This window comes from Sinocyclocheilus grahami, unplaced genomic scaffold (genome assembly GCF_001515645.1).
Source record: "Sinocyclocheilus grahami isolate Dianchi unplaced genomic scaffold, SAMN03320097.WGS_v1.1 scaffold223.1, whole genome shotgun sequence".
In the NCBI taxonomy this organism is placed as follows: Eukaryota; Metazoa; Chordata; class Actinopteri; order Cypriniformes; family Cyprinidae; genus Sinocyclocheilus; species Sinocyclocheilus grahami.
Window position 1 is genome coordinate 2,203,983 of NW_015505402.1, and position 26,351 is coordinate 2,230,333.

Below are 26,351 nucleotides of genomic sequence, written 5' to 3' on the forward strand. Positions count from 1 at the left end.
TATATATATATATACACACACACACACACACACACACACACAAATTTAGGTAATTTAAGGTAAGTAACATGGCTGTTAAGAAAGGTATTTAAGACCAGTCGATTACAATATTACACACGAGCACGGCAACAAAACGTTTACTTGATTTGAGGACACAATGCAAAACTGAACTTATTGTATTGATGGATGTGGTGAAGAATGTCACATACAACAATATATAGACCTCAGGGGAAGGCTACAAAACATAATGAAAAGTTTTTTAAAACTAATGTTACATCCCAATAACATGATACAGTGGTGACAGCTTGATGTAAAGTATGTTTGTAAGAATTCAACACAAATTTCATATCCATGGAAATCATCTGTTTTGTTATTAAATAGCGAGTCCTATCTAGGCTCTCGTTTCTGCACACTGGCCTACAAATCCCAGAGTTCCTCTCTGACGCTCACTGCAGTTGTCCAACAGCGGGCGCTAAGTAGGAGGACGGTTCAACTCACAACATTTTTTGTTTCCAGTCGACAAGTTGATGGTTGAGTGCGGCGTTTTTGAAAGACTGCAAGCTGAAGCTGTTAACTGACGAAATCGCACAGGTTTCTTAATTAAATATGGACGAACTAAGGAATCAGGTTATGATAAATCAGTTTGTTCTTACAGCCGGATGTGCGGCAGATCAAGCAAAGCAGCTTCTACAAGCTTCACACTGGCAGTTTGAGGTATGTTTGTTTGTTAGGCCACATCAAACTGAATGTCTTATGACACAGTAAAACATAAATCAATAAATAAGTAGATAAATAACGCAAATCAGTAACTTTTACTTTATTTGACGCATGAAACATAATTTATACTCATGCGAAACAAGCACCAGACAGCAGTCATAAACAAATAAGACATTAAAATGCGTAATAATTTTTTTAACATATGGGATTCAGTGTAATAAAAAGTGAATAAAGTTACGCTTAATGTTATGTTATGTTCAAACTCCTCCAATACTGCTTAGGTACTTCCTCGAGTATTTATGAATTTACTTAACTCTTTTATTATGGTGTTGCAGACTGCTCTCAGTACATTTTTCCAAGAGGCTAATATTCCCTACAGCCATCCAATGGTGAGTATAGTTGTTTGTCGTTTATTATTGTGTCCTTTAATATCAGTTATGATGACTTCCGCCATGTTGAAACCACGAGTCAGACAAAAATAAACACAGGCTGAGTGACATGTTTCTAGCGAAGGCTACATTTATGTCTTTAAAAATTCGCTACTTTGTCGTTTAAGCGCATACAGCCTCCCGTAGGTAAATGTGTTCATATTTAAGATGAAAAAAATAATCTGGACTCGTGGGACTTGCGTTTTTGCAAACGTGTCCAAAGTTGTGGGGGAGGGCGATTCCGGGAACAAGAGAGCACGCGCTTGACACGGCGCTGTTTACACCACAGCAACACACTGTAGCATGTTCAAAACCTCACTGGCTTAAAAACGCATCATTTAAAAATTTCAACAGATATTTTAAATGAAAGGGATTTGTTTGGAAGTACTCCAAAGCGAATCAAATTTAGTTAACCCTTGGAAAGCACATCATTTGCCTCTCACTTAGGCTACCAGTGCACGTACTAGTTTTTGCTAATTAAGAAGGTTCACTTCGTGAAATGAACATCGTTGAAATGATGAAATATTGAAATGGTGTACACAATTAATCGAATTTCTAATCGCGATTACAATTATGGAGGCCACAATTACGTAATCGTTCAAAGTCTACTTATATTATTCTGCGTGCTTAAGATGTTTAGTTTTAGTATTAACATTATTATACAATTCATATTTTTACTTTTTTATAATTTAAAGAAGATACCAATCCGATGTACAGTTGACATTTGAGGCTTAATACTATAGAAAAGCACAAAGTTTTTCAGTTAGTGTTTTCAGCTTTGTTTATTTTCATATAAATGCAGTTGCATCAAACAATGGTATAAACATCATTCAGTGTAAATTGTGATAATCGTAAGTAATAATCGCTGTTACTATTTCAAGGGAATAATTGACTTATGATTTTTGTCATAATCGTGCAGCCCTATGATGTACAGTACACTCACACGAGACTCAGGCTCTTATCAGTTTTTAAGAAAAGGCCGTTTTATTATTCAGGGAGCGGGTCGCACCCTTATGGGCGCTGCCATATGGTGACGTCACCAGGCAATTGACTGCGTTTATAATTACTAACAACTGTAATATTACATTTCCTCAGAGGTGTAAAGAGTACCTAAAAACCATACTTGAGTAAAGGTACAGATACCTTACAGTGAAAATTACTCCACTACACGTTACAAGTCACCAACTCCAAAACAACTTGAGTAAAAGTCTTAGAGTATCTGATTTTAACAGTACTTAAGTATTTTACTTATACTAAATATAGGCTCAAAGATGCACTAGTCAAAGAGACATGCCAGTGAAAAACTGTAACGTTGTGGAGAAGCTGCAGAGGCAAGGATCTATGTGCAGGTATTTAATGGAAGAACTAGAACAAACAATAAGCCAAAAAACCAAAGGGAGCAAAGAACAGAATGACTGGCAAACAGACAACCATTACATTCAACAACTCACAAGGAACTAAAGAAAAACTAGGGCTATATATACACATAGGGGAATAACACGCTTAACAAGATAAGACACACCTGGGGAGACTAATCAAGGGGAACCAATGAACAAACGGACTACAAACACCACGGGAGACATAAAAGTACAGGGCAAGGCACAGAGAGCATGAAACAAGAAAGAGTTGATTTGTGAGGAGAGCAATCACATTTATTTTCTAAAACCAAAATAAAACTTGTTGAAAAGTTTGGGTGAGTAAGGGCAAAACGTAGAAGATGCAGTACTTTCAGTGACCTGTAGCAGGCAATATCACGTCTTTTGTAGCAGAAATAAACTGCTGCAGAAAAAGCTAGGTCCATGCAAAATGTAATGTGTAACTGCAACACTCATTTCAAATGTAGTGAAGAGTCTGTAAAGAGTACAGATACTCATTTTAAATGTAGTGAAGTAAAGAGTAAAAGTTGCTAATATCTTTGATACTCAGTACAACTACAAAGTACCCGAAAAGATACTCAAGTACAGTAACTAATTACATTTACTCCAATACACCTCTGCATTTCCTTCATATAGGCCTACAGGCAGTGTCTAAGCATATACAGTACATCTAAGCAAAGAACATGACAATGAAAAAAACAAAACAAATCAGATTCTGATTAAAATGTTTGGGCCCCTGAGAGTGTGAGATGACGGCTGATTTTTGCCGTACGAATGATCTGTGTTTGACTTGACTTGTGACTGGAAAGTAGAGACAAGTTACACTTTCGAATGACAGAGAATTGTTTGAGTGAGCCTTGAGGGAACCTTTACACATGCAGCTTTCAGTTTCGAGGTTCAGTTGTCATAGCTCATAGCAGTAAGGATGTCCCAGGGTGAGGAATATTTGGTGCAGTTGATGGAACTTAATTGCTGTTATTCACAAGCTGGTCCTTGATCCACTGGTAGAATATAATGATATACTTGTGGTTTACAAATCATTTAGAAAATATTTAGTCAGGCATGGCTGCTTTTGAATGACTGTCAATGGACTAATGTGCTTTTTGCCGGTGTAGTTATGCCATCTACAGAAACTAAACCAAACCAAGTGAGTATGTGTGTATGAAAGCCCCTGCTGAGTGAAATAATTAATTATAATGGACTTAATGATCAACTCAATGTACATTATCCTACGTATTACATAACTATGTACCAAATAAATGGTCTTGAAATATTGATTGTTGTGCTGCTTATTGATTTTGTGGAAACTAATACATTTTTTTTCCAGGATTCTTTGATGAATATCAAATTAAAAAGAACAGCATTTATTTAAAATTGAAATCTTTTGTAGCATTATAAATGTTTTACCGTCACTGATCAAATTAATATCCTTGCTGAATAAAAGTAATAATGTATACAGTTTAGCATTTATTACGAAACAATATTTGACTACAGTATTGCGATTGACCAACCGTATATAAAATATGGGTCTTAGATTCTTTAAATTCTAATTTGTTTTGAACAACAGGAGCACAACATGTCACAAAAGACATCACTGGTGTTATTCACTGATTATCTTCTTAAAGCTGGCCTCTGAAAGACTAAACGTTGCTATAGTAACTTGTGTCAGTGAATCAGGTCTGGTGTTTACTCAGGAGAGGTGGCAATCATTATTGTATCATGTCCTGCTTGTCCAAAGGTCTACAACCTCAGTCACTAATACATTTCAGCAACTTCCTCAATTCCTTGTTTCAGAAAACGACTCTAGCTGGAATTCTACAAATTCTCCATTCAAGGGGTCATGAATTGAGAAATCAAATTTTCCTTGATGTTTTGACATGTAAAAGGTCATTGTACTATAAAAAGTTCAAAACGTCCTTGTTAGTCCAAAAACAGCTTTTATTGAAACCAAGCTCAAAAAACGACTTGTTTCAGATTTTGTCACATTATGACGTAATAGTGCAGCCCGCCTCTGCAGAGTCAGATCAATGCCTGCTTCTGCATCATCACGTCTTTGCCCCCGCCCACTGGTGCGTTAGTGAGATGAGAAGGAGAGAAGCGCAATACAGGATCACTGGACTTAAAAAAACATTACCTTCCAAAGAATGCTAATCCTAGGAAAGTGATTATTTATTTTCAGCTATGGTGATGTCCAAGTAGAGCATTATGAATCTCTTATTTACAATGTGTTTGCACTGTTAGTTATGATGAATTTGTGAAAGTGCAAAACTCGAGTTGCAATGATGAGATCGCTGCATGCATGCACTCAACAGTCTGTCTTTGGCTACAAAGCTCATCACTGCAACCTTCCATGCGACGGGAGTAGATATAAATATAATGCTATAATCAACACTCTCCATGATTAGTTCATTTCAATCAGCTGTAATAGTAAAAATGTAGTAAAAGTTCTTGAGAGAGCTCCTCATGTAATACTCATTTCATATGCACAGATATCAGCCAATCATAGCAGTGGGCATTTCCATTGAAGTCAGCAGACACGCCCCTTCCAACACAGCGTTCAAATCAGAGCGCTAAAATCAGGGTAGAAAATAGCCTTTGTCAAATTTTGATGTAACAATCATACTAACTTTATAAGTGCACCTCAGGAAACATTATCAAATAATTAAAAAATGCAATTCATGACCCATTTCAGTGGACGTGGTTGTTAAAATCTGCTTTATGAAACTGATGGTTGTGGGTTAAACAATCCATTACCAGTACCAGTTTTAAATTGGTTCTCTCTTTGTTTCCAGATGTGCACTCCAGCCAACACACCTGCGACACCCCCCAACTTCCCAGATGCCCTAGCCATGTTCTCTTGTCTTAAAGCCTCCGAGAGCTTCGGCAACAGCAGTCCCATCGCTTCTATGGCTACGTCACCAGCTCCTCACACCAACTGGGCCATGAGCCCTCCGGCAACCCCTGGTCACCAGGGGCGATGGACTCCAGGTCAGCTCATGCCGCAAACGCCGTCACCAGGCTGGCCGGCAGCCGTGACTCAGCAAGCCTCCGCTGAGCATGCTAGTATCATCATGGAGGCTGAGAGATAGAGACTGCTTTAACTAGCCATCACACCTTACACGAAGAGAGAGGATGGACCTTCCGCTTAATGATTTCGGCAGTTGTGGCTGTAAAACAGTGTGACGAGAACACTGGGTTGCAGTGAGCGGTGGTGGAACAGCGTGTGGCCTCTTCTCTGAGGTCACAGGAGATCTGGGATCTTTTAAAATGCTTTTTTTTTAGCGATTACCAAAAAGATGGACAGAATGCGTAATTATGTAGCATATTCACAGATAACCTCAGACAAATGAATGTGTTACTGAATATTGTCTTCAGTTTCAGCAGTTCTCAAGTAATGGTGAATACTCTATTTTGCACTGTGTACTAAACTCCTGCAGTGGATCTAAGGTTAAAAGAATAGATACTCACGGTCATGTCATTCCGAACCTATTGACTTTCATTTTATAGTCAAAACAGTTGAAATATTCTTCAAAATATCTGTTTATATTCCAAAGAAGAAAGAAAGTCATACAGGCTTTGGAGGACATGAGAGTGAGTAAATGATGACAGAATGAACATTTTTGGCTGAACGGTCTCTTTAATTTACAGGTTTACTGCAGAAATCACATGATCCTTTGACCTGGACTGACATTTTTGACTGACTTATGTCTCTGTGATGAACTGAATTGGCATTTTATATTAAAATAATGGTATAGGCAGTGTTTTATACGCAGAATGTTGGATTCTCTGGTTCTGCTTAGCACTTACAGCACATTTGTCCCTATCACAAATCCCTATTTGTCCCCATAAGAATATATTCCTCTGATTTCTTTTCACCGCTCATCTTCCTGTAACTGTTCACACTGCCTCCACAATATTTGTGGACTATGTGATGGTTATCATTTCCTATTTGTTATGTTTTTAAATAAATATTGTATATATATATATTGCAGAACGCTTGGTGGTGGTGGTGTTCATGTTAGTGTAGTAAAACAATTTACATAGTTTTTTGCTGGTCTGTTTTCCTTGTAGTGTAATTAGGGTCACTACATTTGTACCTGAACTTTGTATCCTTTTATACCATGGTAAATGATTACACTGACTCAGTACTTCAGCAATTGATCAAGCTAAAGTTACCATATATTGAACATAATTACACAACATTGGTAATATTAAATAAATTATAGGCCTATATATGTGTGTGTGTGTATGTGTATATATATATATATATATGTGTGTGTGTGTGTGTATATATATATATATATATGTGTGTGTGTGTGTATATATATATATATATATCATTGGAAGTCATTGTACATTCAAAACTAAATGCAAACGAAGCCTCCTCCACTGCAGCTCACATAAACACAACTGAGATGATGGGTGAAGCATCTTAAGTGAGACTGTCTGCTTCATCTCAGCAGGGTGAAGACCGTCTGCTATTTCTGTCACTTGGCTGTGTGTGTTTGTGTGTATATACAGTGGGTACGGAAAGTATTCAGACCCCCTTAAATTTTTCACTCTTTGTTATTTTGCAGCCATTTGCTAAAATCATTTAAGTTGTTTTTTTTCCTCATTAATGTACACACAGCACCCCATATTGACAGAAAAACACAGAATTGTTGACATTTTATGACAATTATGAGACATGATTTTGTCCTATCAGGACCGGAATGATTAATAAAAACTCATAACAACAAATCTAATTTGAAATTGAATATGGTTATTAAAAAAAGTGCTGTAATAGTTCCCAGTACTGCAGTACCCCAAGTCAAGCAAAATCACGTCAGTTCATTAAAGGAATAGTTCACCCAATAATGAAAATCTGCTTTACAAGTGAAAAACAGTCCAAAACGGTTGTAAACAAATATGTTGGTGGATTTTGAGAGGATAACAGTGGATGGACTTTTTCACTGGTGAAAGTGTTGTTATAGATTATGGACTTATATTTTCAGCAAATTTTTATTTTTGGGTGAACTAGCCTATTCCGTTAAAGAATAACCCATAAGAAGTTTTTCATGATCTCCCTGAGGAGAATGTACCCCTTTGGCGTCATCTCTTGTCCATCAAATGACAGAATTGTTGGAACACCTGATCTTGAATATCACATAAGTGGCGATTAACACCAGTGCCACCGCCACGCCGGATAAAACAATAGCCCAGAATGTGGTTCTGTCTGCGGGAGAAATGACATTAATGATTTTATAAACAGATGAATCCATCAACAGCTTCAGCAACAGCGTGACTCTACTGGTTGTTCAACACACACACTGCCAACAGCAGTCCTGGAGCAGCCTGGCAGGAACACAACACCAGTGTACGGGGACCACAAGAGGCTATTGTTGCACTATTCCTCATTTCGCCTAAAAGCACCTGATGAATCATTAAATGCAAATGCAAAGCTTATTCAAGACCACAAAAGCACCCTGTAGATAAAGAATGAACTTTGGGATAAGTCAATACTGAGAGTTTAAGATAATCAACTTGTTTAAATATGCTGAATGTTACAAACACATGCATGTTTCCTTCCTCATTTTCAGGGTTTTAATTTCAAATGAAATAAATTTGTAATAGTTTATAACCAACGAAAGTTTTCTTTTTATTGACTTGTTTTCTAGTTAGTTTTGCTTTGTCTTAAAGGTATAGTTCACCCAAAAATGAAAAGTTGATGTTTATCTGCTTACCCCCAGGGCATCCAAGATGTAGGTGACTTTGTTTCTTCAGTAGAACACAAACAGAGATTTTTAACTCAAACCGTTGCAGTCTATCAATCTTATAATGGAGGTGAATGGGAATCACGACTTTGGGAGTCAAAAAAACATACACAAACAAAACCAAATGAAACCCTGCGGCTCGTGACGATACACTGATGTGAAAAGACACGAAACGATCGGTCTGTGCAAGAAACTGAACAGTATTTATATCGTTTCTTACCTCTGATTTTCACCGCAATGTCCGAACTGTCTGTCCTGAGCGCGTCCTCCTGGGCGCGTTCTCAACAGCCAGCGCCTGATGCGTCTTTTTCTTCTTCTTGCTTTACAGCGGATCACAGACTTATAAGTGCATTACTGCCACCTATCTCTCAAATGGACCATTGACACTCCTAATTGAGATTGTTGATAGAGTGTCAATGGTTTGAGATATTTGAGAGATAGGTGGCAGTAATGCACTTATAAGTCTGCGATCCGCCGTAAAGCAAGAAGAAGAAGACGGTCAGGCGCTGGCTGTTGAGAACGCGCTCAGGACAGACATTTCGGACATTGCGGTGAAAATCAGAGGTAAGAAACAATATAAATACTGTTCAGTTTCTTGCACAGACCGATCGTTTTGTGTCTTACACATCAATGTATCGTCACGAGCCGCAGGGTTTAATTTGGTTTTGTTTGTGTGTTTTTTTGACTCCCAAAGCCGTGATTCCCATCCACTTACATTATATGACTGACAGACTGCAACGGTTTGAGTTCAAAATCTTCATTTGTGTTCTACTGAAGAAACAAAGTCACCCACATCTTGGATGCCCTGGGGGTAAGCAGATAAACATCAAATTTTCATTTTTGGGTGAACTATCCCTTTAATGCTTAGAAAATTGCACAAGCAGATTTGTAACACAAACATAAGCTTAGACCACCCTGTATCAGAAGTCATTGTTATATAGTGCTGCATGGATGACAGAATTTTGTAGGCCAAAATGCAGGAAAAAAAAGGAGTAAGCATTTTAGAACTTCTGGTTCAATCCATAGTTTTCAGTCACATGACTGGCTTCAAGACCTGCCGGGCAAAACATCCATAGAACTGCAGCACAAGCCTGCCATTTTCTATCTGTTTCCAATCCTCAAATACTTAGATCAAGAATAAAACAAAGATATGTTAACAAAAAGGCAATTTTGGCCATTTGCAATCCATATCAAGCACTCACCGCAATATTTCAATCACTGAAAACAGCAGGACATTCTAAAAAGTTTAATGTGAAAAGACTTAAAGTGCCTTTAAAACAGAGATATAAAAAGATCAAATTCAGTACACACCTTACTGATGATGCGTGCTTTATACAGGCAAGCAAATGAGCTCGGAATATGAATGCAATGCGCTAAATGGTTAAGTGTTGTCTTTATAGTGGTTTGCTATGGGAAAACATTTAACGTTAAACTGCTTGAGCTGAACTGCATCTGCTTGCCTGTAGAAAGTAAGGTGTATACTGAATGTTATCTTTTAATATCACTGTCTTACTACATTACTACTTAATGCAAACCTCGTAAAAAATAACTGGTGGTCAGTGGAGGAAAGCCATGTTGTGGGCATTCCTGTAAGGGTGTGACATTACGTGAAAACTATGAATTGTCTGGAAGTGAATGGGTTTTTGGTTAAATGCCTGAAATAAGATCTGTGATTAATGCAAGCTCAAAATATTTTCATGTTTTATTCTACGATGCTTTTTTTTTTGTCTTAAAAAAGGTGGTTGCTAACAAGTGGCTAAATGGAACTACAGAGGTTGTTAAACATCATCACGCCGAACAGGAAAACTAGTCCACTTTTACAGCCTCATTGTGTTTAGAATCGCACTCTTGCAAATGATTCTAGCTCAAACTTTCAGGGAAAATGTTTGATAAATAAAGACTAAAAGACTCGTCAGAAGCATAGTTCTGTCATGTCAACTCTCGGAGAGTTTAGCATGGTAATGTACATGGCAATGCTAATGTGTTTGGTTTTAGCTAAATAGATCTACTACACTGCTGCGGCAGAGCAAGTACAGAGACTTGCTACTGCCAATACAGCCACAGACATGCTGCTGTGAGCATGTAGGAAATACTGCTGCTGCACATGTAACACATAAACCCCCTATATAACATATATGAAATTACCCTGTAAAAGGTCTATACAGGTGGAGCTGGGGAAGGTGGAGGGAGTATTTGAATGTTGAGCAGCAAGCTCATTGGCTGCTGATACGAAAAGAATCCAATCAGCTGCGCCATGTGAATAATGATGACATTATGTCAGATTGAGTTACAACCTATTGGACTGCACCATCTAGAATTTCATGACAGAACGTTGGATTTATAGCGATGTTGAAGTCATGTGACCATGGTCTAGTTTGTTTCTAGCCCATATTTAGCTTTTTTCTTCTGCCAATTTTAGGCTTCATAATTGAAGATGGAGATTATCATTATGAACAAAATGTGCAAGAATCATTAACTTTTGTTGGTCACAGAGCTTATTTTCTGAAATAATCCAAAATCTTAGGTAATGCTAACTTTCAGACTGGCCTAGAAAAATAAGTCATCACTGCAGAGCCCTATTGTACAGTAAGGACTGTTTCACACAGGTTCACGCTTTGAAAAATGCGAGATGTATGCAGTGGAATGGGGAAAAATGCAAGGTCTTGGGACCCGTTTTTTAAAAAGTTGAACAACCTTTTAACTTGAGTACTGTGTTTTTAGAATGATGTGTCATGTGCAAGATGCTGCAAAAGATGCGAGACACAAGCTCAAAGGTCAAACACATCTGTCTAGCGTGTTTACACACAAAAAAATATGGAAACGTTCCGTAGTAGTGGAATAGAAAATGCATTCTGTGTGAACAGCCCCAAAAATTTTTAAATCTGTAAATATAACTTTAAACTGCCCGAAGGCAAAGAGGCAGATTAGTGTTTATTCAATCAAAACTAACCTGCTTGCTCAGATTTGATGATGAACACTTTGCTGTCACTTCCCAGAGAGTTTGTGGTGGTGCACGTGTAGTTTCCTGGACTGAGGAGGACTGTGGAGGACTGGAGCACTGAGGAGCTGATCTCCTCTTTCAGATGCTCTGAGTGCCATGTGTACGTAGGAGCCGGGTTTGCCTTCACTGTACAGTTTAGTGTGACCTCGTCGTTTTTAATGATGGTCTCTGTTGAATTGAAGTGTTTTGGTTTATCTGAGGAGGACAGAGAGACATTTAATAGCACAACAGCACCATGATGAGCAGCTGTTATTAACGGATCAGAAAAATACTGTACAACTGAAACCTTTTTATCTGTGTTAATTCTATTCATAATATGTAATATTCAAATTATGTGTTAATAAGCAATTATCTGCATGTGATGAAATATGACAGTTGCACATCCTTCACACTAGAAGGCCATTCAGAAAATATAAACTGAATTATACGGCAAGCTTAGCAATAAAAAAACTTACAGTACAACTCAACATTAAGACGTCCTGATGTTTCTTTTGGAGGAGGTTGAGGTCCTTCTGCTCCCAGTTCCAGCACTGCTTCACACCTGTATTGAGCTCCATCATCAGCTCTGTCTGGACGGATCAGGAGTAGTGTGGTGGTTTCATTCACTGGAGTCTTGCTAGCGTCAGTGAAGGTGGTTTGATTCAGCAGAGTCTGTCTTTTGTACCATTTGACAGTGAGATCCTGAACTGGAGCCACATCGTGAACATCACACTGGAGCTCATACTGCTTTCCCTCTATCATTGGTCCGCTGTGATCTACAATGCTGATGGACACACTGTCTGGAGTCTCTGTGGAGGAAGATTTACAAACTCTGAAATCTGCTGTGATGAATGTACATTTATTAGATATTTCTGAGAATGAAAATACAAAAAATATAAGTAACAGGGAAACTGACTGTAAATAGTGACTGGGAGCTCTACTTGACACTGTTCCTCATGGTTTATGTAGCAGAATGGCTGTATGTCCCATTCTATCAGATTTGACACTCTCCATGTGATCAGACTGTCTGTGGTCATGGGCACGGCTCCCTCACTGGCTTCCCATCCCATCCCTTTATGTGAGACTGAAGTGCTACAGTTAACTGCTACAGAACCGCCGTATCTCACAACAGCTCTCTGTGGGTTGAGCTGAACAGGACATTCAGCTTGTGTACCTGTTAAACACATTGAAGAACACAGAATAAATGCATATAGATATTGTTTACTAGAAAGACTAAACACAGATAACCAACCATCACATGTTAAAACTTGTTTACTGACCAACTGCATGCAAAACAGACAAGAAAAGTTTTTGGATATTGTAGAAGACCATCAGTCTATCACAGTTTATGACTCTTTTAAAACAAAGAGGCTCATCGATTCTTACCATCTGGGAAATGAAACTTAGAAACTTCACTGACACAGCAGGGGCATTCTAAAGCATGTCCCTCACACAAGTGTGTAAGCAATTTACAACAACAAGTGGGCACCACCTTTTACCATGTGTTATCTTTTGTAAAGACGTCAAAGAAAAAGCCACTACATTTATTTTCAATTTTCATTTTATTTCAGTGTTTCCTCCATAAATATGCATTTTTGTCCTGTCTTGGCCTTGCCTTCTCAACCTCTCCTTTCTGTTTTAGCAATCAAGTACATGTCACAGGAAATAAACATTTTATTCATAATTTAGAAGACACATTTTTTTCCACAGGTTATGTGTCAATCCTGTTATCATCATAACTCATTATTAATATGATTACAAGGATTAATGATAGCCCGATTATTTGTTGTAATAACAGCATTGAATACTTTATAATAAACAGCTTGTATTGTCATGCACTGTAAAAAATGACCGTGAATTTAACGGTAAAAGACTGTGAAAATGCTACAGTAAAAACCTGTTAAATGGTTAACGGTAAATTCCCCTACTATATACGGTGAAAAACTGTATTGGACATTACATGTATTGGACATAAATTTACAGTAGTATACCGTTTTTGGAAGTGAAAAATACCGTATAATTTACAGTGAATAACCGTAAATTGACATTCCCAGAATTCCCTGCGTTACATTTCAAATTTGATGTTTTTTTGTTGAAATAACTGTTTCTTCTGATTAAGGGCAGGTAATCCTCTGTGTCAAGAGAAATAAAGCACACCAAAAGATTAGACAAATAACACAGCCTAAACAGACAAGTGCTAAAATAGCTGGGGGGAAAAAACATACTTCATGATTTTACCATATCAGAAGCAAATAAGCAAAATGAAATGGTTAATCATAGCACGTGTACATGTGTAATCAAAACATTTCAATGCATTGTGATTCCATCATTCAGTGTCTCTTACATCATTTTTAATGAATTGGTCAATTTTATTAAGGGCAGGTAATCCTCTGTGTCAAGAGAAATAAAGCACACCAAAAGATTAGACAAATAACACAGCCTAAACAGACAAGTGCTAAAATAGCTGGGGGAAAAAAACATACTTCATGATTTTACCATATCAGAAGCAAATAAGCAAAATTAAATGGTTAATCATAGCACGTGTACATGTGTAATCAAAACATTTCAATGCATTGTGATTACATCATTCAGTGTCTCTTACATCATTTTTAATGAATTGGTCAATTTTATTCATTATGATTTCTGAACATCATACATTTTATTTTTAGACAAGTGTCTAGCCTGATAAAACGTACAGTTTTGAAACATCCCCATATTCTAAAGTAAAACTACATTTAAACTGCAAGGAAGCGGAAAGAGTTGGAAATGTAAACCAAAACAAATGCAAAAATGCATAGTTACCTTTTAATACAACTTTTATTTGTCTGATGGTCCTGCCAGCAGAATTGTTTGCATCGCAGTACACATACTCAGGTGTTGACTCTGATATAGTAAGAGTTTCATTATATACTATAACATTTGCGCCGAGGCTCCAGCTGATTGTTGGTTTTGGGTTTCCCTCGGCTTCACAAACAAGCACCTCTGGATACCCTCGAAACACAGGCACTATGGAGGGCAGTTTGGTCTCATTGATGATCGGTTTAACTACAGGAAAGAGCAAAGAAAAAACAGGTTTCACATGATAATAATCAAGACCACTGAAATACCTGCTAAGAACTTGGACAAATTATTTGACATACAATGTACAGTAATGCTGAGATGTTCTGATGACACTGTTGAACGTTGAGGTCCTTCTGCTTCACACCAGAATTGAGCTCCATCATCAGCTCTGTCTGGGCAGATCGGGACTTTATATGTTAAATTGGCTGGAGTCTTGATGGTGTCAGTGACGTTGATTTGATTCAGTTTGTACCATCTCACATCAACAATCTTAAAAGAAGCCACATTCCGAATGAAGCACTGGAGCTCATACCACTCGCCAGCTATCATTGGTCCTCTGTGATTCACAGTGCTGATGGAAATATCTGGAAGACATATCAAGCATAACAGAGTAGCTGAAATCCCAAATTCTTCAAATAAGTGCAAAAAATTACAGAAATGTATTTTTAAAAACATATACATGCTTAAGCTGACTGTTGTTTTGGCACAAGGTAGGTTTGTAGCTGGTATGTTGCAGCTATTGCTTTTTGACCACTAAGAACCATCAACCATGTTTCAAAACAGAGTCACAATCTTGTGTAGTTTTCCCAGTGCACTTAGTTAAGTGAGTAACACTGTCCATTAGCCTTTCCTTCCATTCTGTGAACTGACAACTTCCTATTTTGTATTGTTAGCAGTGTGGTATTTCCAGCAAATGCTGGCAGGCTGTTATGCTTTGGACTTCATGGACACATTTTCTCTATATCCCTTCTAAAAAACTAAAACCTCTTAAACCAACCTAAACTAGCTGGTTTACACTGGACTCCCAGCTAGGCGAACCTAGTGTTTAGCTGATTTAGTTGCACAGCCCCAAACCCCTCAAAAACTATAGCCAGACCTGGGAGACCACCTGAGGACATTAAACCAGCTATAGGCTGCATGATTTAAGATGTTTAGCAGAAACCCAAACACAGTTGCATGTACGAGTTGTTCAAGCAAGAGAACAGTTTTGCAAGTCACGACTAACTGAAAATAAGCATGTAAACATTTGGCAGCAATCCCAGTGAAACAAAAACTGTGATGTTTCCTCATAAATACTATAGCTTCAGGAGACCCCTTACCTTCAGTCTAACAGTGACGAAGTATAATTAATTTAACTCTACAGTATATTTGCAATTGCTGACAGACTGTGGCTGTGGTTAAACCGCTCAATGCAGGCTGTTAATGATAGCAAACACAGTGTATTTATCTTGTTTGACAACGTTATTCTATCGCTATTTAAACAGTGTTACTCAAAGTATTTTCAGAAGCGAGCCACAGCGGAGGAAATAAAATACCAGGGCCTTTTAATCACTCTTTAACTTATTTAAACCCCCTTTCTAAAGTTTAACACGGAAAACTGATCTAAAAATATATGACTTTTTCTTCAGGATTGGAAAAACATAACACTGGTTATAGAAATGTCCTACCATCCAACGCGTACTACAGCGACAGCAGATCCAGAAATAGAGACACGTGAAGAGGATCCGATCGCCCCGCGCCGTCATTTTTAATGGTATTGAAAGCGTTTTAACCAGCTAACGGTGTTTAATTGTTCAGGCAGTAACACAACACACGGTCTCGGACCCTTCATTTATCGCAGGAAACCTCTACCCTCGCACAGCAGCCCGTTTTAGTCAATGTTAACCCTCCCCCACACATCTCTCTAATAGTGCACGTTGCAACTTTATTCATTTGCACCCTGTCACGACAAATCGGGGACTAGAAATAGAGAGAGCTCATTCGCCTATCTCTAAGATAAGGTAAAGTCGTTTTGAACATCGCATTAAGTCTTTAAATACCACCTTTGAAAATGTGTCACAAAATGTGAGTCATAGCACACATACGTCTGCAAGATGTCTGTTAAAGATCACTTGATCTGGAAAGCATCTGCTGTGTACAGACATCTGATAGACGTCTGTAAGATGTCAATTTTACATACATTCTAAATCATAAACATCTTAAAGACATCTAGTAGACATCTATTTGACATCTGATAGAAAACGTCTTATAGACGTATTGCAGATAAGCAAACACTGTAAAAAATCCGTCTTGCAGATGTAAATGCAGATGTCAAATAGACGTCTCAGAGATGTATGTGTGCTATCAGGGATACTGGACCCCCACAAACATTGGTCATGACTAGTGCATACTTCCCTACTGTACAGTATTCAGAAAGGAGCAGCATGTCTGAATACTCAGTACTCATGGACAGATATCCGTCTTGCAGATGTAAATGCAGATGTCAAATAGACGTCTCAGAGATGTATGTGTGCTATCAGGGATACTGGACCCCCACAAACATTGGTCATGACTAGTGCATACTTCCCTACTGTACAGTATGCAGAAAGGAGCAGCATGTCTGAATACTCAGTACTCATGGACAGATGAGATTGTGAGTGTGCATCACTCATAAGCCTCCTTGTTGTGACCCAATTGTTGCAGTTAACAGAAACAGATCTGTTGTACCAGCAGGCAACACTCGAGCTGAATAGGGCATTCAGTAGTGTTCTTCAGTAGCGAGCGCTTTACAAATAACGAAGCTATAGAATCAAAGAAGTGCACAAGTAGACACAACTAGTAATTCCAAGTAACAGTTTTGCCACCTAAAGTAATTCATCGTATTACTCTTTTTAATATCTTTGTAACTTTTTAACAGTTTCAGTGTCAGAATGCACAAGGGTGAGACATAAGGCATTTCAACAGTAAATAAAAACATTTGCATTTGCACAGATGTCAATGTGTCAGCCAGCAAAACAAACCAAAATGCATGCACTGTTAAGGCTTATAAACTGGCAGCCAGTTTCATGCTTTGACTAATGCTATACACATACAAGCTTCGGAACAATTGTTTTAGCTATTGTAGAATACATCAGCCAGGTTTAGAGCTATATAAAACAAAGAGGTTATATATATATATAAGATATATATATATATATATATATATATAGAAGTCTTGCTAAGATCTTAAGCTAATGTAGAGCCACTGCAGTCACAATATATTTTTTTAAACTTAGCACAGTTTAAAAAATATATTTTCAATTATTTTACAGCTTAAAATAAATAAATGTATTTATAAATAAATAAAAGGCTGTGATTGGTTGTTACTGTTTACAGTGCGTGGAATGGTGCGCTGTGATTGGTTGTTACTGTCTGTCGCATTCTGCAGAAAAGGGAGACTGGCGTTTGTCGCGGTTTGGAAAAAAGGGAGAAAACATGATAGAATAACTAGGCGGATATCGCATTTTGCGTAAAATTAAAAATTTACTTTTCAATACCGACCAGATGCAATACTGATTTTGGCGGAAACTCAATTTTTTTTTAAATGGCGTTTATCGCGTTTTGGAACCAAACTCTTCATATATTCAGAATGATCAGTGTGCCTGACACATACAATACAAGTGTAGTTTTTATAAAAACATACTACAATCCAATAAAAGCCTAATAAGGATGATATTCAGCCATTTTTAGTTGATAAACATCCTCAGACACCAGTGTTAGGGTCTGATACTGTGACTGTCCGTTGGATCTGAGAGTGAAGTGAAATAACACTGATCTGTATGATTTCTCATCCAAATTTGATCTGACTGCAGACAGCTCAGCAGATGGATCTAGCTTAGGGAGTCATAATAACCAAAGCAGAGATATTGTTCTGACAGAGTTCCTTCATGGAGACTGTTCTGGCTACGCTAAGAGTTCTTTCCGTGCATTGGGCTCCTTCACATCATAATGGCCCGTCCTGGTTTTTTTATAGTAGGTCAAGTAGATGAAGATGACTGAGATGGCCACCACTACAGCAACAATAATGCCTAATATTACGTGTAGGCCTATGTAATTCTCTGTGTCAAAAATAAAAACAAATATATGAGTAAATCAGCAATTTAGTGAATGAAATCCAAGCAAGCAAAACTTGGGATTGATCTCTATCCTGCATCATGCCTTCAACATATTGTGAAGCAACTAATTTAAATAAGTCTAGAAAAATCCATGCAAGACAACAATGATGACGCAAAACATAACACTTAAATATAAGCCATAATTTTTTTTTTTAAAGTGAAAGTGACGTGATGTGGCCTTGTATGGTTACCCATACTCGGAATTAGTGCTCTGCATTTAACCCATCCAAAGTGCACACACACAGCAGTGAACACACACACACCGTGAACACACACCCGGAGCAGTGAAACACAGTGTTAATGTGATCACAGTGACATTAACACTGCAAGCGGAGCATTACAAGACCAACAAACCAAGCAGCTTAAAGTGCAAATACTCTGTGAAAGGCCAAAGCACTAACCACAAAATAAGCTGTGAATCTATCCTGACAACATACTATTAAATTGTTTTTTCATGATAATTTGCATATTTAATATAACCAAAATAAACATTTAGTTTAATATCAGACCAGCAAATAAAAAAATTAAATTCTGAAACAGTCACAATTCCTTTCTGTAGTATTACTGTCAGTATTACTAAAGCAAATTGAAACAACTGTTGGAAACTGCTAAAAAAAAAAGACACACAAATGCATAGTTACCTTGTATGTACACGTTTACTTGTCTGATGGTCCTGCCAGCAGAATTGTTTGCATCGCAGTACACATACTCAGGTGTTGACTCTGATATAGTAAGAGTTTCATTATATACTATAACATTTGCGCCGAGGCTCCAGCTGATTGTTGGTTTTGGGTTTCCCTCGGCTTCACAAACAAGCACCTCTGGATACCCTCGAAACACAGGCACTATGGAGGGCAGTTTGGTCTCATTGATGATCGGTTTAACTACAGGAAGGAGCCAAAAACACACAGGTTAAGAGCTTTTGCATACTGCATACTGCATCTTAAATTTCTTATGTTAATCCATATTCATTTTAATCTCGTAGTTTTCAACAAAACTACCCAAATTTAGATATTTGACTAGAAAAAGTCACATGCTGCATCTGATCCCTATTACACAACTTGACACAGTGTGTCGCATGGTAAGTGCTACAACTACTACAAGTCTGCTTGATTTGGATATGTTAACATGTTCCAAAAAGATTAATCATAGGAGCTGATGGATCTTGCTTACAATATACAGTGATATTGAAAGGGTCTGATATTTCTTTTGGAGGAGGTTGAGGTCCTTCTGCTCCCAGTTCCAGCACTGCTTCACACCTGTATTGAGCTCCATCATCAGCTCTGTCTGGACGGATCAGGAGTGTGGTGGTTTCATTCACTGGAGTCTTGCTAGCGTCAGTGAAGGTGGTTTGATTCAGCAGAGTCTGTCCTTTGTACCATTTGACAGTGAGATACTGAACAGGAGCCACATCGTGAACATCACACTGGAGCTCATACTGCTTTCCCTCTATCATTGGTCCGCTGTGATCCACAATGCTGATGGACACACTGTCTGGAGTCTCTGTGGAGGAAGATTTACAAACTCTGAAATCTGCAGTGATGAATGTACATTAGATATTTTTGAGAATGAAAAGACAAAAAATATAAGTAACAGGGAAACTGACTGTAAATAGTGACTGGGAGCTCTACTTGACACTGTTCCTCATGGTTTATGAAGCAGAATGGCTGTATGTCCCATTCAATCAGATTTGACACATTCCATGTGATCAGACTGTCTGTGGTCATGGGCACTGCTCCCTCACTGGCTTCCCATCCCATCCCTTTATGTGGGACTGAAGCGCTACAGTTAACTGCTACAGAACCGCCGTATCTCACAACAACACTCTTCTGGTTGAGCTGAACAGGACATTCAGCTTTTGTACCTGTTAAACACATTGAAGAGTAGGCTGTGATTTACAGTATTTTAATCATTTATACTGTTATAATAAACAAAAGTCCTATTTCTAATCTGACAACAAATCCGCAAAAATGCCAGGGATTTTCCCCCTAACATTTCTACATATTTTCAGTTGACTTAACAAACTACACAAAATCAAAATGTACTTTTAAAATGTATGTATACATGTATATACACTGTGTCTTTCAAGTAAAGTCACAACTATTCAATTTTCTTTTTAATGCACTTAACTTAAAACCTTAATTTGCATGGTTTGTTTATTATTATTATTATTATTTATTATTATTATTATACATCTGACCTTAATTTAATCCTTAATGGTACTAGTCTAAAACTAGTCTTAATGGTAAATCAATGTATTATTTATAATAAACTTTCAATAGTGCCTTTAAAAATAACATCTCAAAGCACTTCACAAGAATAAGATCAAATAGGACATACAATTATACAAACAATGCATTAATATAAGTGAAATAAAGACAAAGATAAAATACCAAACAAAAGCAAACTATCAAAAGTTTAACAAATAAATTAAAAATAAGACAATTACAAACTAAATAGGTAAAAGCTAACCAAACAAAAAAGCTTTAAGGGAATATTTAAAAAAGAAAAAAGAAAAAAAAAAAGGGATTTTGCTTGCCTTATCACGGCAGGCAAAGAATTCCAAAGTTTTGGAGAAACTGAAGAAAAACCCCGATCACCCATAGATTTTGAACAAGTAAACTGAACAATTAAATGGCAAAATACAAAGGAACGGAGATCATGCACTGGTGTGTAGGGGGTTAAAAACTCCCTACAGAGATAATGAGGTGCCAAACCGTGCAAAACCTTATAAGCATGAGAATTTTAATCTCAACACGGAATCTGACAGGGAGTTAATGTAAAGACTCTAAGAGTGATGTGATCCCTTGTCCTGTTTCCAGACAGGATTCGAGTGGCTGAATATTTGTTATACCTATACATTTTCAACTGGTTTGAGTGTTTTGTCTTTGCAAGTAGTAGCTTGATAACCAAACATACTAAATTATTGTTACAGCATTAAAAATGTTTCTTATAACCAAAGCTGTTTATCATATATCATAAGTGTATGTGTGTGTGATCATTTGCTTTCTGACAACATACCTCATTACTGTTGATCATGTAAAACAGACACCTTACCAAAGTAGTTCCAAAATCACCAAAAGCTTAGTCACACTTTAAGAATATTTTATATAAAATCCACTGAGAGTGCATATTATGCATTACAGAAGTATCTGTATAAAGTTAAAAAGAACAGTGTTTGTAAAAGAACAGCCACTTTTTATTAATTTAACACATCCTTGCTGAATAAAAGCATTCATTTCTTAAAAAAAAAAAAACGGTAGTGTATATTGTTACAAAAGATTTCTATTTTAAATAAACGCTGTTCTTTTTAAAGTTTTATTCATTAAAGAATCCTGAAAAAAGTATCACAGGTTCCAAAAAAATTCAATGTTTCCCATATTGAAAATAATTCATCATATTAGAATGATTTCTGAAGGATCATGTGACACTGAAGACTGGAGTAATGGTGCTGAAAATTCAGCTTTGCATCACAGAAATAAATGATATTTTAAAGTATATTAAAATAAAAAAACGTTACTTTAAATTGCAATAATTTCACAATATTATTGTTTTTTTCTGTATTTCTGATCAAATAAATGCAGCCATAATGAAAAGAAGTGACTTCTTTAAAAAACATTAAAAATCTTATTGATCCCAAACTTTTGAACGGCAGTGTGTGTGTGTTTTTCTAATGAAAATAGATCACGTGTGACCTAGATAGGGTCATCATAAGAGGTGGGCCATGGGAAGTAAATGTAAATGTAGAAAAACTTGATTTAAAAAAAAAAACAAGATTTTTCACCACTTCGTTTAATGTTATTTTTTGGAAAACTTTCTTCAGAGTGAATTTCGTTTTGAATTGATTTTAGTTTAATTGTAATTAATGTATCAGTCATCCTTCTCAGTAGAAAAATATACAAGAATTTAAAAGAAGGTGAAGTAGTGAAAGCGGAATGCGTACCAAATTAACCCACAGCAATGAGCCTTGCTTCACTAAGCAAGCTAGTGCTCACTGCAGAGCCAAGTGATATGACATCAACCTACCCCCCTCCCCCCTGGACGTATTGGGAGGGGCTTGACCTAGTCCAGCTCCGCCTCTGTGGACCTAATGGGTGGAGTTATGTTTAGGGTGTGGTTGGACCGTCTAGCCCCACTACAAGAGACCTTTTTGATATCACATTGATATCACATTGATATCACATTGGAGAGATTGGATTTTAACCGTTATGGGTTGCTGTGTGTTTGTTTAGGTGATGTAAATGTTTTTCTAATGTGAGCCTACACTTTCCATTCAGTACCTCTAAGAGCATTTTAAAACATGCAGCTTATCTTGCATGTTAAGTTTTAAAGGGGTCATATGATGCGCTTTTTGAAACGCGTCGATTTTTACAAAGCTCATCGGTCAAAAAAAAAAAAGAGGTGTGCTGGGATTGGCCAGCTATCCAGTGCGATGTGATTGGCTGAATACCTTAAGCGTGAGACGGAAATGTTACGCCCCTCACCAAACTGTTGATGCCGTGTCCCGGCCGGAGCGACGAGACAAAAACATTAAAACCCATTATAAACGAGGCATTTGTTGCATCCAGTGGGGACATAATTACGGATTATAATGACTTATACTGTCTTTTTACGCATTGCGTTGCATTGCATCGCGCCGCATAAACATAAAACTCTGTCTGTATTTGTGATCAGAGAAATGACAAACTACAAGCGCTACTCTACACTGCCCAAAACTTGCGTTTGAATCATCAGTGGCAAATCCTTTAAATGAAAACGTACTTACGTGAGTCAGAACTGGCATTTTAGTCTAACGTTACTCTCCCAGGATCAGTAAACAGTCCTCCATAAAATGTGCTGCACACATCTGAATATTTGGGTTAAACTGTTCTGGAACAGTGTTGTAAATACAACTTAACCACTGATTTGTAGTCGTGTCCTCTTTTGGAAGACCAAACAAAGTAGTTTCGCTTTCACAACGAAAAACACAGTGTGATCTAAAGCCGGGCTAGAGTGTGATGACCCCGGGCTTCGTACCACGGTGAAAGCCGATCCGGCGATCCACAGCACTAAGCTGATGTATTTACTCAGCGACCAGCACGGATCAGCTCCAGGCATGACAAAGCGGATATCGTCCTCTTTTGGAAGGCCAAACAAAGTAGTTTCGCTTTCACAACGAAGCACACAGCGTCTTCAGGACATGGTGGAAAGCGTCAACAATACTACAGCGAGAATAAAAGTTACGCCTTCTTTCTTTGCGTGAACATTTGGGCGGCATTATGCAAATCTTCCCACATCGTGACGTAGACATGTGGGGGCGTGTTAGAACGAGCCGGTTTAGGTAGGTGTGGTTGACTCTTAACTTTTATAAAGAATATCTCTTTGGATTTGAGACTTTAGTCTTTGCAACTTTACAGATCTTCTTTATGCACCAAGAGCTTGTAACACTCCAAAGAGAAAGGAAAAATTGAAATCGCATCATATGACCCCTTTAAAGAGATTTGACAACGCCTGGGGAGGAAAAACCCCCATAGCGATATAAAGAAACCTGAATGAAAATGGTCTTGCGCCCTCCTCTGGTAAGTTATTTGCAGGTGATCTTCTTCAGATACTGGAATGGTTCAACGCAGATAAATGACTCTACTCGAGGTGTAGACAAAACCAAAAGTATGCGGTCTTAAAAGTACATATACTTATATTATATGGCTTTACTTTTTTAAGGTTTAAAAGTAGCCCACAAAACCGACAAGCGCAAGCTCGTGTTTTCACCAACACTTTCGACTGACGAAGTAACCATGGCAACAGGCTGTTCGTGCTCTTCCGTTAGTATATATACACACACACACACATCTATGGGTACAACGACTAACATTTCTAAAAAGTTATTTAAAAAAAAATCGGACTCCTCTCAAAGTCATATCGCCTATTCGCACCCTTACCTGTACGAGCAAATCAGAATAGGCGGCACTTAAGTAGCCTATCAAGTTACTGCACGGGAAGACACAACATTTTGTTAGTTGTTTAAGATTGTTTCATGATGATACAATTTATCAGACGTATAGCATTGAAATAGTATGGCGGCCTCAGACGCAGCAATGTCAATGAATAATGCCGTGTACTCTTGGGTTGAACCGGTGACATATTCTACAAAAAATACGAACTACGAAAGCAAGTGGCGCGTTTATTCTCGTCATCTTGTAGACTAAAGTACAAACGAAATATTTTGAAACCGCTTACCTGCAACTTGTGAGAAGTACAGGAAACAAAATCCGAGGAGTCGCGCATAGAAAATCCGAACAGATGTGGTGAGAGAAAACGAGCCCTTCTGCATTTTAAAAGAATGTTAAACTCTAGTCCTGAGCTTTAGAAACGAGATGCTCTTCTTCTCCCTTGTGAGAACTGCGTTACACTTCACCCAGTGAAAGACTAAAAGAGTGCCAGAGTGACCACGTGTTTGGTCAGCAGAACTGCCTTTCTCTTAGAGATGAGAGGGAGATTACTGGAATGCCCCCCTATTTAGGAATTAGCTACTAGCTCTATATATCTCTCCTTCACATTTCACATAACTTCACTTCCACTTGAAGTCTGTAAACACACATACACATACACATACACATTCACATTCACAATGACATACTGGAAATTACCGGGAGTTCCCAGTTTTTCTTTCTTTGCTTCTTTCTTTCTATCTGGTACTATATTAAAAGGGGAGACTGGGGCTACATGTCACAAGGGATAGGATTTTTGTATGTTGATTAAAGTCACAAATAACCTGCTTGCTTTCTCTAGCAGTAGTTTTGTATGTTGGCATCTAACACCAATTTCAAAACTCTATCAAATTAGGATAGTATTTGTTAATTTTATAATCAAATAATATTTTTGTTATACCGCTTAAAGTGAACACAATAAAACCACACTGACATACATTCATGCATTCACATAATGTGACAACATGCCCCCACCCACATAAACATAAGTGCATAGAGAAATTGACCTTCACGACAATACAATTTTATCCCACAAGAACCCAGAAAGTGAGGAAGTTGGTTTAATCCTAATAAGAAGTCAGGAAGCACAATGGTATCTGTGTGAGTATTTGGAGTATTGAGTTCTCACTGAAGAACAGAGTGCCCTGTGTCTTCTCAGTGAACTGAGGCATCCATAGCCTTACAAGCTTTAATACCTAAGAAGTCATCTCAAATGTAGGCTTTATGTTATTAACATCAATATGATATTTTTCTTTAGGTTAAAGCGTAGTATGAACAACTCATATTAATGAGACTTCTATTTTAACAAACAGCATAAGAAATCTTATGAGACTTGCAGCCTAACTTTGTTTATTTCTTTGATGTCAGGGAGAGGAGGGCTTTATAGTCTGAGGGGGGGAGAATGGAATGCGTTGAGACAGTAGATAACACAGATCAAGAGAGAATTCCTCTCAGTTTCTAATTAAGTAACAGCATACCAGCAAAAGAGGTGTTGTAACACATATTCAGACCAAAAGCAGGATTATGAGTGTGATAAGTTTAAGTTTTAAGTTTTAAACAACACTTCAATACACAATGGAGTGACTTACATTTAGATACAATACTGACAGTTACTTCTTGCTCCAAAATAGTTCCAAACAAAGTCAAAATAGAATCAACTGTTGCATCTCCTAGCAATACACATTAGTTGTGTTCCGTTTCTTAATGAATCAGCATTTTGAACGAATTGAACTCAAGGACACACTCATAAAACCAATGGAATCTCTAGAAAGAGTCACTGAAAAATTCCTGCCACTACTACACAAAGTGGGACAAACACAGATAAGCAACGAGAATCCAGTTCTGTTGGATTAAATTTGGAGACTGGAATTAACTGTTATAAAGCGTTAATAGATGATCCAGCATAGCAAAAAACTAAGCTGAGAAAGGGAATAACAAATATAGACTAAATGTTGGAATACACTACATGACTTTTCAGATCTGAACAGATTTTCAAACACTAGGTATCATACAGTTGCCAACTTTGAGTTCTCACTGAAGAACAGAGTGCCCTGTGTCTTCTCAGTGAACTGAGGCATCCATAGCCTTACAAGCTTTAATACCTAAGAAGTCATCTCAAATGTAGGCTTTATGTTATTAACATCAATATGATATTTT

The 26,351-nt window shown here is 37.6% G+C and overlaps 3 protein-coding genes across 3 annotated transcripts; 1 reads left to right on the plus strand and 2 right to left on the minus strand.

Annotated features, from left to right (window-relative positions):
- Positions 1 to 479: 479 nt before the first annotated feature.
- Positions 480 to 6,073, plus strand: LOC107596822 (UBA-like domain-containing protein 1). Its single transcript, XM_016287667.1, has 3 exons — positions 480 to 714; positions 1,053 to 1,106; positions 5,314 to 6,073. Exons 1-3 carry the CDS (start codon positions 607 to 609, stop codon positions 5,608 to 5,610), a joined length of 459 nt encoding a protein of 152 aa, XP_016143153.1. The 5' UTR covers positions 480 to 606; the 3' UTR covers positions 5,611 to 6,073.
- A 1,424-nt stretch (positions 6,074 to 7,497) lies between these two features.
- LOC107596816 (intercellular adhesion molecule 1-like) lies at positions 7,498 to 12,441 on the minus strand. Its single transcript, XM_016287654.1, has 4 exons — positions 12,171 to 12,441; positions 11,731 to 12,063; positions 11,225 to 11,470; positions 7,498 to 7,736 (listed from the first exon to the last, which is right to left on the minus strand). The coding sequence occupies exons 1-4, from the start codon at positions 12,439 to 12,441 to the stop codon at positions 7,627 to 7,629; spliced, it is 960 nt and encodes a 319-aa protein (XP_016143140.1). The 3' UTR covers positions 7,498 to 7,626.
- Positions 12,442 to 13,594: 1,153 nt separating this feature from the next.
- Positions 13,595 to 24,622, minus strand: LOC107596843 (hemicentin-2-like). Its single transcript, XM_016287690.1, has 7 exons — positions 24,445 to 24,622; positions 19,835 to 20,092; positions 19,402 to 19,731; positions 18,870 to 19,112; positions 14,395 to 14,679; positions 14,057 to 14,299; positions 13,595 to 13,644 (listed from the first exon to the last, which is right to left on the minus strand). Exons 1-7 carry the CDS (start codon positions 24,536 to 24,538, stop codon positions 13,595 to 13,597), a joined length of 1,503 nt encoding a protein of 500 aa, XP_016143176.1. The 5' UTR covers positions 24,539 to 24,622.
- Between the last annotated feature and the right edge of the window lie 1,729 nt (positions 24,623 to 26,351).